Source organism: Suncus etruscus, chromosome 2 (assembly GCF_024139225.1).
Source record: "Suncus etruscus isolate mSunEtr1 chromosome 2, mSunEtr1.pri.cur, whole genome shotgun sequence".
NCBI classification, from domain to species: Eukaryota; Metazoa; Chordata; class Mammalia; order Eulipotyphla; family Soricidae; genus Suncus; species Suncus etruscus.
Genome location: NC_064849.1, coordinates 86255970 through 86271579, shown reverse-complemented (window position 1 = coordinate 86271579; position 15610 = coordinate 86255970). Strand labels below are relative to the sequence as shown.

At 38.5% G+C, this 15610-nt stretch overlaps 1 protein-coding gene across 1 annotated transcript in view; it reads right to left on the bottom strand.

The window, feature by feature from the left end:
* The window catches only part of DNAH5 (dynein axonemal heavy chain 5), a 336377-nt gene that overhangs the window by 52110 nt on the left and 268657 nt on the right, over nucleotides 1-15610 (bottom strand). Inside the window, exons 62-65 of the mRNA XM_049768362.1 lie at nucleotides 13155-13290; nucleotides 10998-11314; nucleotides 10152-10307; nucleotides 8776-8958 (exon numbers count right to left, since the gene is read on the bottom strand). Coding sequence (XP_049624319.1) covers nucleotides 8776-8958; nucleotides 10152-10307; nucleotides 10998-11314; nucleotides 13155-13290 — 792 coding nt within the window. The remainder of the gene's footprint in view (nucleotides 1-8775; nucleotides 8959-10151; nucleotides 10308-10997; nucleotides 11315-13154; nucleotides 13291-15610) is intronic.

The following is a 15610-nucleotide window of genomic DNA, read 5'->3' as shown; positions in this document are numbered from 1 at the left end:
TACAAAACAAACATTGCCACTATCATTTTTTTTTTATTTTTCAGGCCACACCCGTTTGATGCTCAAGGGTTACTCCTGGCTAAGGGCTCAGAAATTGCCCCTGGCTTGGGGAGACCATCTTGGACGCCGGGGGATGGAACCGAGGTCCTTCCTTGGCTAGCGCTTGCAAGACATACACCTTACCTCTAGCGCCACCTCGCGGGCCCCGCCACTATCATTTTTGAGCTCCTAATAGAACATTAAAAAAATCTTTGGGGCCGAAGAGATAGCATGGATGTAGGGCATTTGCCTTGCGTGCAGAAGGACGGTGGTTCGAATCCTGGCATCCCATATGATCCCCCAAGCCTGCCAGGAGCGATTTCTGAGCATAAAGCCAGGAGTAACCCCTGAACACAGCCAGGTGTGACCCAAAAACCAAAAATAAAAAAATTTTCACCTGAAGACAAGGGAGGGAGACACTAGAGAGAGGGACAGTGCTGAAAGCAGGAAGCTGAATTATAATGTGTTAGTGGCATGGTCAGGCCTCAGCACCTTCATTCATGTCCCAGATGCAAAACCAACTTCTAGCCTGACTGTGTCAATTCCACCAGCACAGCAGCAAGAACAGGGACTGAAGTTTGCAAACTGTCAAACTTCCTCCCTTTCCAGTCCTCCTTGGAATGGATTTTACTCCCAGGATGAATTTTTCTAAATAGAAAGCTCATTTAGAAAATGACTGGCTTGGAAAAATAAAATTATAAGTTGGTGCAAAGAAAAATCATATGTAAGAACATCAGGTTCAGCATTCAAAAGGATTTTTACAAAGCACTGCTCACCTTTAATGTCTGATGATGAGAACGTGTGCGTCTGTGTCTGCTGGTGTAAGAGTAAACCTAGTACAATCAAATCCTGCCCTAGTCTCAGAGATTCTTTCCTCATGATAATGCTCCAACCATTCAGTTTTCCCAATTACATAGCATCTCCCTACTTCCACCTTCAGTTATTCTTTCGTGCACTACTTTACTACTACCCCCCCATACCTTTCTTTTCTTTCTTTTTCTCCATCACCAACTTGACTACTTTACCCCTCTAAAGGGCCTTTCTTGGAGTTCTTGAAAGATCCAAATTCTCAACAGACTTTGCAAAACCTGTAACCATCTGCATTTCCCATCTAGTCTCCACTTGAGCACTATGAGATGGGAACTAAATCATTATAAATCAAATAAAACTATTAGAAACATAGTCAATGGGAAGAAACCGTTATATTTCTAATTTTAAAATGAGAAGAATGAGAATTTTGAACTTTAAAGAGATAGTTATGGTCCATTTACTGACATTGTCAGCAAGACCAATTAAATGATATTATCAATGAAAGCAACTGTACAAGGGCTGGGAAGTCAGTGCAATCGATTGGAACACAGGATCTGCATTCAAGAGGAGCTGTAGGAGGCCCTAAGTACCAGGTAATAATAATGATGATGATCTTAGCCAAGGAAATAGCTCAGTGGTCAGAGGTACATGGCTGGCATATATGCAATGATCCAAGTCCTCAACACCAAGAGTACCACCAAGTATGATTCTGATGGCCCAAGAGCACTGCTGGCTAAGCAGTACCTAAGTAAGCCATCTAGTCCACTTGGCTAAGTATCACAGGGACTGATCCTAGGGCCTCAGAAGCAGTGTTCTGTAAACACTTTCCCCTCCAGTTTGGCTAACATTTCCCCCCAAGTCTGCTTAAGCAATAGAGATATGGATATGGGTAAGAAATACATTTAAAATAATATACTTTGAAGTAAGCCATATAATTCAAAAATATGACTGAGGTTAAAAATCAATCTGTGTATTAATAGAAGACAAGAAGCCATGTTTTGGGGGAAACAACAGCTGCAGGAAAAGAAGAATGCCATCTTTGCAATATTTTAGAACAATTGATTTGTCTTTTGTATTCAAGATTGAAAACATGTGGCATGTTTTGAGATGTATCTTCAGTTATGCAGCTTATCTAAATATAGTTCTGTTTAATACTTTTGTTCCATGAATAAGAAAATGGATCTTTTTCCAATGAATATGAAAATTCAAATCATCTTGTCTATAATGAATATATTACCCACCAAACATGATATAGTCTACATACTAAGAAAAAAATGTAAACATTTTATATAAACACTCTGATCATATTCCATTTTAGGGTTTCAGAAAACTAGAAAATGATACATTAGTGGTTCTGTAGAATTTCATGAAACATGCCACTTATCACTGAATCAAAAATTATGTTGTTTAATAAGGATGCAAATGAAAATTATTTGTGTGCATCTGTAATTAAAACTTTCATTGCCTATTAATTGACATATGATATTTTGTCAATTGAAGGTATATGAAGTGTTGATTCAATTTTACTGCAGTATGATTAAACAACTCTACCATGAGCTGACATTTCTATTACATTACATACAAAGTTCTAAAATTTATGAATGGAAATATATCTCCTGTCAAAAGCATTAGGTTCTTTTCCTCTAAACTCTTTGTTTCTTTCACTTGTCATTTAAATAGGGATATTAAACATAACAATTCAAAATTCCATTTATTTTTCCCTCTGTTTTGGATCTTTGTCAAATTAGCTTTCAGGTCCATGGCTTCATGTTAAGGTCTTTCTACCTGCAAAGAAAATGCCACATCTGTTTGCTCATCCAATATTCTAAACAGTGACAAGCTGAAAAGGCCTTGTCCTGAACAAGCGAAGGATTCTAAAACTGATAATAGTGTTTTTCTCTAATAGCATAAAGTTCTCTTTCAGTTTCCGTCTTCTTTGTTAAGATCAAGAGAAACAGAGAACTTCTGAGACTTCCTTTTTTATGTATTTGTAAAATATCTTTATTTAAGCACCATGATTACAAACATGATTGTAGTTGGGTTTCGGTCATAAAAAAAAAAAACCTTCACCAGTGCAACATTCCCACCACCAATGCCCCCATACCCCTCCTCCACCACTCCCTGCCTGTAATCGAGTCAGGCAGTCTTGATAGTTGTTAGTGTAGTTATTTCTCTAACTGCACTCACCACTTTTTGTGGTAAGCTACATTTCGTGAAGAGAATTCCTTTAAATGAAACTGGTAAAGCCACTGGTTTTCTGCCTAGTTAAAACATTCCTGATATATCCTCTCCTGGTCACTATTGAAGGTTTCCTGAATTGACTCATACATGATAGAAACATTTGGGTATAACCTTGAGGAACCTTGAACAGTTCATGTACTTACAATTAAAGCACACAAGGTCATTTATGGACCCTGAGGTTTCCATTTGTTTATGAAGAAAACCAAGCCAAAGGTTCTGATAGGCTGAGCTGTGCATGCCCAAGACCGAAACCCAGTCAATGAGACTATTTGCTCCCTGCCTGTATTCCTAAGCTACTGCAGAGCTGGTGACTTTATGGGACCCAGCATAATGGCCTTTCTCTTGCATTCTAAGATACTGTTCTGTGATGACATCCACAGAAGAAAGCCTCGTGAAGAGAACTCACGCTGACTGAATTATTGTCACTCATTTCAGCTTCGCCTTCTAAAGCACATGTTAGATACTGTCTAACATCAACTTCTTATCAGAAGATTTTTTCACCTATTCTTCCTTCCTACAGTCAGCCAGGTACAATCATAGTTTCTATTTTCTCTTAATAATCATCCAAAAAGGGATTCTAGTCAGAAAGATACCTGTTGCCAAATTTAAGGGGCACTATGAGCTGAGAAACCATATATGTATATCAACTCATGGTCATAAGATAAAGATACACATTTTTTCTTACAAAGTTGCTAGATATATTAAACCATAAGTCAAATTAAGACTGGTGTTTTCTATGCAATTTCCTTCTAGGTGGATGGGTCTGGAGAGTATCATGCTGAATTAAGTTAGTCAGAAGGAGAGGGACCATGGAGCTGTGTGCAGCTATGACAGAAAAGGGACCACTGTGACAATGAGAGCTGGAACTGATCGCTCTGGACAAGACTGGGTGCTGATAAAAGATAAAGCTATATGCATGTCATCCTGTCAGTAATAATATTGCAAACAACAGTATCTAAAAGAAAGAAAAGGAAGAGAGAGAGAAAGGGAGAGAGAGAGAAAAGTAAACTGTCTGCCCCAGAGGCAGGCAGAGGAAAGGGTGTAAGGGAAATTGGGGATATTGGGAACAGGAAATGGCACTGTTGAAGAGTGTTGGACATTGTATGACTGAAGCTCAATCATAAGTAATTCTGTAACTATGGTGTTTAAATACATTTTTTTTAAAAAAGAGAGGAACAAATCAGAATGATTTCTCTTTATATGTAAAATTTAAGGAGTAGGAGAAAAACAAATTCCCAAGGATAATAGAAACAAAGAACAAGTCTTTCTTCAGATTCATCACTCTGGGGTAGGGCAGGTGGAGGGAGTGAATTCTATCTATTGAGGTGGTAAGAGAAGAGAGTTCACTCTGGAGGACAGGGTGCTGAAAGGGTCTACAGTGATCACATGAACCCTATAAGTAACAGTTCTGTTGACCAAAGTGCCTAAAGAGGACAAAAAGGTGCCTGAAACAGGCAGGCTAGGGGCGGGAGGGAAACTGAGGACATTGTTGGAGGGACATTGTTGTGGATATTTGTGAACAAATGGGTGTTGGGATACTATAGACTGAAATTCAATCAAGAAAACTTGCCAAATCAATACAAATGCAAATGTAATACAAATAAAATTGAAAATTTATGACTGGGCTTTCCCAGAGAGCAAACAAGACCCACTTGATCAACCCAGACTGAGAATCAGCAATATGAGCAGATTCAGGAACATGGCAGGAAAAAGAAACACAGAAAAAGCCACTTGCAGATAATATATTAATTCAAAGCCATCCAAACTAAGTCCAGCATCTTATTTCTTGCATGATACTTTGCTCTAAAAAAAGAAAAGCAAGGTAACACTTTTGCATGGTAATGCAGGGAAATATGGTCTTCTATTTTCCTAACAGAATCAGTGCTGTCTGACCTCAACATACTTTTTGTAAGAAGCATTTACTCTGAGTCTAGAATAGATTCTGACTATAGGAATCATTCTCTCAAGACATGCAGCTTCCCTGGGAAGTAACAAAAGGGCTGGCCAAGGATACAATCTGACTTCACCCCAAACTATTCAAGTCTTCACAAAGGAACTTTAAGGGCCCTCCACTTTGTATTAAACCTTTGCTCCAACAATTATAGCTCAAGACTGGAGTGCCTGTGCTTTGTTGGGCTTTTTGTTTTGTTTTGTTTGATTTTGTGACAACTGAAATCTACCAGACAGAATTCAATTCCTTTCTTGCAAGGAGGCTATGCATCTGGGTTGAATGTAAGGGAACCAAGAATGGGATATTATTCAACCTGACAGCAGGGCCCCTTATCTCCCTGAAGCCAAAGGCTCAGGTGAAAGCAGAGTCTGAGATACAGGGATGGTTACTGACCCCAGTGAATGTCAGTGGTGCTGCTGTTCAAATCTGGAGCTACAAAGCATGAAAAAGTCCTTTATTGGGTATGTATGTATGTATGTATGTATATATGTATGTATGGTGTATATGTATAGAGTGATATGGTGTCAAGATTCCTTCCTCATTCATCTCTAATAAATAAATAAATAGAATGTGTTTAGATTTTGAATTTTTGATAATATTTTGCTTTTGCTATTTTTGCAGAATGTGTTTAGATTTTGAATTTTTGATAATGTTTTGCTTTTGCTATTTTTGCAGCTTACAATACTACAAATCATGATTTCTTGGGGACATTCAAAACTTTTGACAGCTACTACTATGTCTGTGATCTCTTAATAGGAATTTTCTATAGCATTAGTTCCTGCCATATTCAGATCACTCAGCATGTGAATTTACAAAGTTAAATCAAGTGCTTTAAGACATCTTCCAACTGAGTTATGTACTATAAATTCAAAAGAAAAGAAGAAAAGATAGCTAAAATGAGGGAGTCGAAGAAGCAGGTAGATAACAATAAGAAGACAAGTGTAGAAAGACGTGGAAGAGCAAATATGACAACATTTATACAGGAGAAAAATATATAAAACATACCTTTGAAAGAAATTATGACCTACAGATACCTTCAAGACACAGGAAAAAATGAAAATAAGAAGAGAAACTAATTCTAAATATTGTTTCTAATACTTTTTATTTTTTGGGGGGGGCCATATCAAGTGATGCTCAGGGGTTACTCCTGGCTATGCACTCAGAAATCACCCCTGGCTTGCGGGACCATATGGGATGCTGAGGGATCAAACCGCAGTCTGTCCTATGTTAGTGCATGCAAGGCAAACATCCTACCACCTGCGCCACTGCTCCAGCCCCCTGTTTCTAATACTTTTAATAAAAATAAGCACATAGGTCAGTAAACTAAAGCCTTCATTGCTATGGAACTCATGAGATAATCAATAGTAACTTTCATATTTTATAAAAGTTCACCAAAACAGTCCTATTAAATTCCTATAGATTTCTTAGTTTAGGACTCAAATGGTTTGTAGATAAAATAATTACTTAAAAGTAGGAAATATATAAATATAGACCATTATCCACTGTTGCCCAACCCCCATTCTTCCTGTAACCTTACCTGCACGAAAGACTTTTCTATTTCTGGGCAGGATCTTTGAGGGGTTACAAAAGGTTTGGTAGAAGGCTGGGGAGGAGGGACTGATAGAGGAGATTTGGAGGAGGAGTTCTAGGGAGAGATTGAATAAGGAAGATGGATGGAGAGGAGATGGCTGAGATACAATGCAGGGCTGAGTAGGGATTCCGCATAAAAAGGTTATGAGAGTAATATTCTAGGCTTCAGCTTAGGGACTTAACGAAAACAGGGAGCAAGTGTTACAGAAGACTGAACACCACGACAATGATGGATAGGAACCTCTAGAACCTAGAGACTCTATCCTAGACCCTGACCTATAACCTGCGCAAATACCAAGATCGCTAGCAATAGTGGCTTGATTTTCTCACACACAACCGAGAGAAAACTTTCCTGGCATCACAAAAAAGCCTTTGGGATGGGGTAATGAGTATATATGGAGCCAGGAGTTGATCCCATGATGGTATGCTTCAAGGATGGAGAAACCCTGAATCTCTTAGGCCATAGGAATTCCCTTTTGTCCCCAATACTTACTGTGCCTATACAAAAAAAAATGGGGGGAATGCCAAACCCTACCACTCCAGCACCCATACTTTTTCATGTTTTGTTTTGATTTGTTAGTTTTTGACTTTATTTTCCTTCTCTTTGTTCTTCTACTTTTCTCTTTCTTTTTCACACTGTGGTTATTATTTAGAGATTTATTTTTATTTTTATTTGCCAGGTCCATTTTTTTCTTTTTTCTTCCATTTTTCTTTTTTTTTTTCTTTTCTCCTTTCTTTCTTTGGTAGTTGTCACCAAATTTTTTCTCCCCTTTTTCTTTTCCTTTTTAGCTCCAATAACAGTGGAATGGATGCTCAATCTACAACAAACTGTAAAGTGGAGACCAGTTGCACTGGCATACTGGGGGGTAGAGGAGAATGATGTGGGATGCATGCTGGGAATAGGGACGGAGGGAGGACAACACTGGTGGTGGGAAAACACCTCATTCATTGTCACTATGTACCATAAATGATGCAGTGAATGATTTGTAATGCACTTTGGTCACAATAAAAATTAAAAAAAAAGATTATGAGAGAAGCCACACATGTTGGCTAGGGCATGAATAAAGCTGATATTTCCTGGAATCTGTCTGTGGATGATTTCCTCGCCTCTACCTGAAGCTGCTGACCCGCCGGCTGGAGGGGGTTGCAGATACACATGGTCCTAGGCTGGAGGAGAAAGGCCTCCATCACCATCCACCACCAGCCAAGCCCATTCAAAGGGCTTTTATCTAACACTCACTGAGTGATTCCAAAAAAAAAGCAGAAGCACAGAGAACACACAGGATGTCAGGCACAATTGTGGGCATTTCATTTCCTTAGACAGCATACTCCAATGTACATGTCTCCCTCTGGGATAGCACACTTCTACCTTCTATAAACATACACAGAGCCTCCACAGGTACCAAATGAGAATTAATAGATAGCATGTGTTATCTAAGTATAGAATTTTTAATTTTCTATTTTTAAAACATAATAATAAATGAAGTGAAAGTAAAGCTCAGATGCATAATAGAAATCTAAAAGTCAATATATGAGCAGCACTCCAAACTCACCAAAAAAATAAAGCAATAGATGAGAAAAAGATACAAAAGTAATCCTGACATACTCTTAGTTACATTAGCTATTTATGCAAAAATCTCTTGATTATAGAGCTGTGCTTCAGAGATCCAGATGAAACCAACATATGGGGTAGATAATAGATTCTAGTTATCTAAGGCACCTGGGAATTGATATAGAATTATAAGGGGAGAAACTCAATCCTCACATTGTTTATTGTATTATTTTTGCCAATGAAAGAATTTTAACATGTGATAAATGTAATAAGTTAAAGAATAAAATGACTATATGCACATAGGCTATAAGGAAAGAAATCCAATGGAAAAATAGAAAAGTAAATATTTCTATTATATGACAATAGAAAGGTGGTTATCAGCAGGTGGAGAGAGAAGATGGGACAAGTAAGGTGTGTTGAGATTAAATGGAGAGAGGTGGGTGGTAATTACACCTTTGATAGTAGGTGAGGTGTAATATCCATTTGTTCAAATATGAAACTGTACTTACGAAACATTCACTGATGTAAGTCTTTATCACCTACAAATGTTTTTACTCACAACCTAATGTAGAAAATGTCATAGTCCACTCACTTGCTTCTCTGTGAGGATGACTCTCCCCAGTAGCTGATCTTCTAGACCTTTCATGGTGACAGTGAAGTCAATGATGGAAGTACGAGCACTGATTTCTGGAGTGTAAGCTGGATTCGGCAGTTTGGTGGTAATATAGAGCTTGAACCCATCCATCACATCGACCTCCTTGTCACCAACTTTGACCTTTTTGGTGAAATGTAATAAAATAGGCATTGATACAGCCTTTTGTACAGAACCAAAAGTGCTTGAAACAAATGATTCATTATATATCTAGAGATAATTTGTACACTGAAAAGGTATGGCCATTAGACTAACACAGGGATTTGGACCTCTAGAAAGAAAGAAAATAAAGAAGGAAGTGAGGGAATAAGAGGATGGGGGGAGAGAAGGAGACACAGAGGGAGTGCAGGAGAGAAATGAAGGAAGGAAGGAAGGAAGGAAGGAAGGAAGGAAGGAAGGAAGGAAGGAAGGAAGGAAGGAAGGAAGGAAGGAAGGAAGGAAGGAAGGAAGGGAGGGAGGGAGGGAGGGAGGGAGGGAGGGAGGGAGGGAGGGAGGGAGGGAGGGAGGGAGGGAGGGAGGGAAAAAAGGGAGGGAGGGAGGGAGAGAAAAAAGGGAGGGAGGGAGGGAGAGAAAAAAGGGAGGGAGGGAGGGAGAGGAAAAAGGGAGAGGAAAAAGGAAGAAAGGTAGATAGGGGGAGAGGAAGGACAGATGAAAAGAAGGGAGAAGAAAGGGGAAAGGAAGAAAAAAGGAATGGAAGGAAGGACAAGGAAGAAATTTCAGTACATATTCCATACAAAATATAATATAGAATAAAGATTACTCTGTTAAACTGTAGAAGTGAGATGTTCTCATACAAAATTTGGTTCAGAAGTAGAGGTAGATAATGTTATATGTATACCAAGAGGTGTAACAATCTTGTTACCCACATTATGAGGTTTTCTGAAAATAGGAGGGCAGGGTTCAAGCCCTATTTGAGAAAGTTTGGGAGAGGTGTTTAAGAACTAGGTGGCTAGGGTTGAGTAGAGATTATGGTTCCTCCATATGGTCATTTGCATGGAAGGTCAGAATGCTCATTGTCGGTCCATGAATGGAATTTTCCAATAACACTAAAGAATGAAGCATCCAGATTTTTTACCTATATTTAAGAGTCAAACAGCAAACTAGAATGAGACTCTCATACACAAGTGAATCATATATTCCTTCGAGAAGTCTTCAATATTTTAATATTCACTTATAAGTATAAAACAGAAAGGTAAATTTCTCTTGCCACTGACTCCAATTTGAGTCACTGCCTAATAACAAAACTTCCCCTTATTCCCTTTGCCTGATGCCACAGCACTTTTTCTGCACAACTGTTGTCCATGGGCTCAACCCACCTTAAAGGTTGAGCCCGTCTTAATGAAGTTTCTCTCTAGAACATTATCCAGGGCTGGATCAAGCTCTTCTCCAACATCTTCAATAAGCAAAGGTCTTCCCAGAGAAAGACTATCTTCCAGGTGGTTTCTGAAATACTTGTGATTTAGAGATGTGATCTAGAAACAAGATCCAAAAGTTACCCTTGAAAGAAAGACAAGTGTCACAATGCAACACTCAAGGATAACTGATACTAAACAGAGACTAACAGGAATTCAGAGCCTCCTGCTAAAAACCATTCTAAATGTGGTGGACAGAAATCTTGAAGTTCTTTTTTTCCATTTTTAACTATCCTTAGCAAACTTCCAGGCCCTGTTACTTTATCAGGATAAGCACAGTCTTCATGGCAGTAAAGTCCCTTACCCCCACCATCACTGCTACCACCTTCATGATAAATAAAAATGGAATCACTGTGGAGTATCATTGTGAAATGATGCATATTTCTGCTTGTTTTTGAATCACATTTAGCTTAGGCATCTGCAAGGTTGGCCATGTGCAAGGCAAATGGCCTCCCTGCTGTAATATCACTCTAGCCCCTGCAATGATATCCACTTTATGCAAAAACAGCTCAACCTTGCTCTGTATTCACTGCATCTCCCAACCTAACAAAACATATTTGAAAGACAAAAACAGCAGAGGTCAGCACCAATACTCATAATGCCACTTTTAGAAAATATTTTCATATCAGATTTTAGACATGTACCGGTGACTGATAAATCTAGAATTACAGTTAATCTAATACTTTAAAAAGTATTTTTATTTTCAGATTCTTGTTGACAGGAGTACCCATGTACTCAACTACAATTTACCTGAAGCTCATTTTGACTTTCTTTATTTTTAATCCAGCTCTTGCCTTGAGTCTGTGGATCAATTAATAACGGATATCGAGATGCCTTGGTGACAATTATTCCATTCTGAATTGACAGGTCATCATTTGGAAGACCTTGCAGGTTCCACTCACTAATCGTAGGAGCATCGATCAACATCTCAGTGAGGTTCAGACTGTCTCCAAATGGAATTTTCCGAGATTTCATTTCCTTCTGCCAGTCATTCAGCAGCAGATCACGAAATTCTTGGTTAAATGGACCCGAGTAAGATAGAAAAGCTGTAGCCAACAGCACATCCCCTAAAATAAAAAGAAAAACTCTGCTAAAATATTTGAAGACCAACATGGAACCATTCCAACCATGTTGGAACCATTGGCTTACTAAAAGTGAAGTTCTGAGTAGTTTTGACTTTTGTTGGGCATAAGAAGTTGATGTCTAATTAGAAAATGAACGCAATGTTAGAGGACATTTCATTCAAAGGATCTTAATCAATAGAACCAAATATTCATATGAGAATTTAATTGTGGTTTTTTTTCTTTAAAAATTAGGTAAAATAGTGCTGGAGTGGTGGCACAAGTGGTAAGATGTTTGCCTTGCAGGAGGCTAACATAGGATGGACTGCGGTTCAGTCCTTCAACATCCCATATGGTCCTCCAAGCCAGGGGCAATTTCTGAGCACATAGCCAGGAGTAAACCCTGAGTGTCACCAGGTGTGGCCCAAAAACCAAAAAAAAAATTGGGTATAATAAAAATATATATTGAAATATAATACATAAATGACTTAGAATATCTATGCATGGTGACTTTTTGTTTGTTTGTTTGTTTATTTTGGGGGAAACACACCCTGCAGCGCTCAGGGGTTGCTCCTGGCTCTATGCTCAGAAATCGCTCCTGGCAGTCTCGGGGGACCATATGGGATGCTGGGTTTCGAACCACCATCCTTCTGCATGCAAAGCAAATGCCCTACCTCCATGCTATCTCTCCGGCCCTTACATGGTGACTTTATCAAATAATTTTTGGGTAATATACTAAGGTTCTCAAGACTTAATCCTGGCCCTGTGCATTGAAATCACTTATGGAGGAACTCCGGGGTTTAATCCTGGGTCAGCCACAGGCAAGACAAATGTCCTACCTGCTGTACCATGTCTCAAGACCCTTGGCTTTTTTTTTTTTTATTGTGATCTTGCCTTTTACTACAATGTAGATAGAACTTCAGAATGCTCAGACTAAGAGAAATAAGTCAGAGGAAACCCAAACCAGGTGATCTCACTCCTATGTGGCAAATTTAAAAAAAGGGAAAAATAGCATGGATGAAGAAAAATGTTCAAGGGGGGGAACAAATCTTGAATCTCTGACCATAGAATTAAGGTTACCAAAGGGGCTAAAAAGTACCAGTGAAGAGATATTAGCACTTTGGTGGATGGTATGGTATATTGACATTTTACCTCTAAAACCATCAACATTCCTACTCTTGTAAACCTCCCTAAAAATTATTTTCAATAGGAGGTATATGAATACTATTTTATTTTAAAAAATGAAATCTGAGGTTTTTTTAAATGGTGTTCAAATTGAACATCCAATATGATTCTGATATGACTGCTACATCATTAGCTGAGGATCTAGGCCTTTGCCAGGCTCTATGTTCTTTGCTGTAAAAAATAACCTAATATTAGTTGCAATGTTGAAAATGTAATTGGGGGCCAAAGAGATAGCATGGAGGTAAGGTGTTTGCCTTGCATGCAGATGGACAGTGGTTCGAATCCCAGCATCCCATATGGTCCCCCAAGCCTGCCAGGAGCGATTTCTGAGTGTAGAGCCAGAAGTAACCCTGAGTGCTGCTGGGTGTGACCCAAAAAAAACAAACAAATAAATGGAATTGACTTGGATTTGATATTGTCTTACTGATTTGTGCAGAATAAAAATTATATAACACTGACAAAGATAAAGCCCTTTTCAAAACAAAGCAAAAGATGATCAACACGTCTACCAGGAAAGGCCCAATGCCATTATTTCTCCTGCAGTGACACACATACACACAGAGAAATCTAACATAATCCAGACTGGGTTTGCATTTTTCTCAAAGCTTCAGCTTGTTAAACCCTATCAAGGCCAACACTCTTTCACTAATAACTTACATACCTACAAGTCTTTTTGTTTGTGCGGCAAACTCTTTACTTTGCTCTGTCCATCTTTCTTTTTCTCCCGCCAAGCCCCCAATCAGCGCAGAGGCAGTTTGCATCTTATGTCGGCATCTCTCTGCATCTTCCAGCAAAGTCTTAACCGACAACCATCATCAGGAGAAAAAAACAAAAGCTCAGTCTCACTCAGATGGTCTCTGACACAGAAAAGGCATTTAAAAGCATCAAAACATCTGTGTCTCTGCAACACAGGAGTTGTAAACTTCAAGCAGCCTAAAATTCATTCCATTTGCCCAGGTGTACCCAAACCTTGAAACCCACATTTCTTCTGTGGAATCATAAGCCTCCCAGGTTTATGAACTGAGAGATCAAGGAAATTTGTATCATTTATAGAGCTCTATAACAAAAGAAATAAAAACATATCCAATGATATAATCCAGCACAAAGGTATATTTTAAAATAATATTCCTTCAAAGGTAGGATGATTTCTCATGTTAATATTCTAGTATCATTGTTGCTTAGTCTAACTCTATTAATAAGGTGCAAAAATGGACTGGTATACTGAGGTCACTCAAGGTCCCTTGAATCTCAGTAAATCCCTCCTTCTCTATCAATATGTCCTTGAACTCAGTATCACTCACACTGGGAGCACTTCAGGCTTGGAGCTCAGAAACATGCTGCTCTGTTTAGGTTTTCAGATTGCCACAAACTGGAACTACTACTAAGCCATACTTATGACACCAAAATGGATGTGGATAAAGATTCAACTACTATAAAGCTATTGGAATTGGAGAGATAGTGCAGTGGGTAGGATGCTTGCCTTAAAAGTGGCTAATCTAGGTTCAATCCTTGGCATTACATATGGGTCCCCAAATCATAACAGAAGTAATATCTGAGCACAGAGTCAGGACTAAGCTCTGAGTACAACCAGGTATGGAAAAAAAACCCGAAAAAAACATATTACTAGAAATTCATGCAAATATGCTACTTATCAAATAATACAGGATTATCAAATTAAATTATAGTGCACCCATGAGTAGCAAAAATACTTTAAAATAAAAAATACTTCATAAAAATGTTTTTACTGAGAATTATGCACATGATATATATTAGTAAGACAAAATTAATTTATGTAAAAACATATACTGAATGATCGATCGATGTTTAATGAACTTAAAAACATGAGCAAATCAAGGGATTTGTTCAGAAATTCAATAATAAAGAACAAAGTTCTATTGTTCCACCTTTATGTGCATTTTCTATAAGGAATAAGAATTGTTTTGAAGTAATAATCCAAGACAGCATTTCTCAAAAGTAATACATTCTACAGTAGTCCTAACCTCCTGTTATCCTTCACCTGAGCTGATAGAGAAAACTTTCTAACTTTAAAATGGCCTAACTTTCTCCCAGACACACCTCCAATTCCTTATTACCCAGATAATTGTATTGATTCTTCCTCAAGAAGAAAAATGCCAGAGGGAAACATCAGAATGCAGTATCTATTTCTTCTGACATCTAAAATAAACTGTTCATGGAAAAGATTTTTTCATGGTAGTGGGAAATGTACACTGTTGAGGGTGTTTTACATTGTATGACTAAAACTCAATTATAAACAACTTTTCAATTATAAAAATAAACTGTAAAACTGTATCTGAACAACCTTGCAACCATGGTGTTTAAATACAATATTAATATAAAAATATTTTTAAGCTTTGAAAGATAACTCAGGATCTTGGGTGCATGCATTGCATGTAAGAGACCTGGGTTCAATCCCTATTACCACATAAACTCTCAACTTTTGCCAAGAACTGATCCAGGAGTAGCTCCTCAGCAAGGCCATATACCCCCCAGAAACAAAAAAGAAGCTACTATCATTATAACCTTAATGATTTTTCTTAAGATACCTATTTCTCCTACTTTTGGGCCAAACACAAAAATGCCCACCCATCGTCTCCTGGACTGGCTCTGCCAAAGCCCTGGGACTTTTGAGGATTGGGCCATTGAAAAAGCTGAGGGAAAAGTATCTAGCACTGTAGGGGGAAGAGGCAGACCTTCTTTGTGAGCTGACTGGGTTCACAGTAACTCTGGAGGAGGTCTAATCTGTCCAGGGCACCTGGATGGGGCCCTAAGCAAAGATGCTGTGCAGTAAGTGGCAGATTACACAGACCAGGCAGGCCTATCTATGAAGTTCCAGAAGTCACCTTGACCACCCATAAGCTTGTGAGTTTTTTGTTTGTTTGTTTGTTTGTTTGTGGCCAAAGTGAATTACAAATCTTTCACCTTAATATTTAAGGCACATAATGATAATGAATGAGGGGCATTCCCACCACCAGTGTTGTCCTCCCTCCACCCCTGTTCCCAGCATGCATCCCATATCTCCTCCCTTTACCTCCCATAATGCTAGTGTAACTGGTCCCCATTTGTATAGCTTGTTGTAGATTGGGTATCAATTCTGTT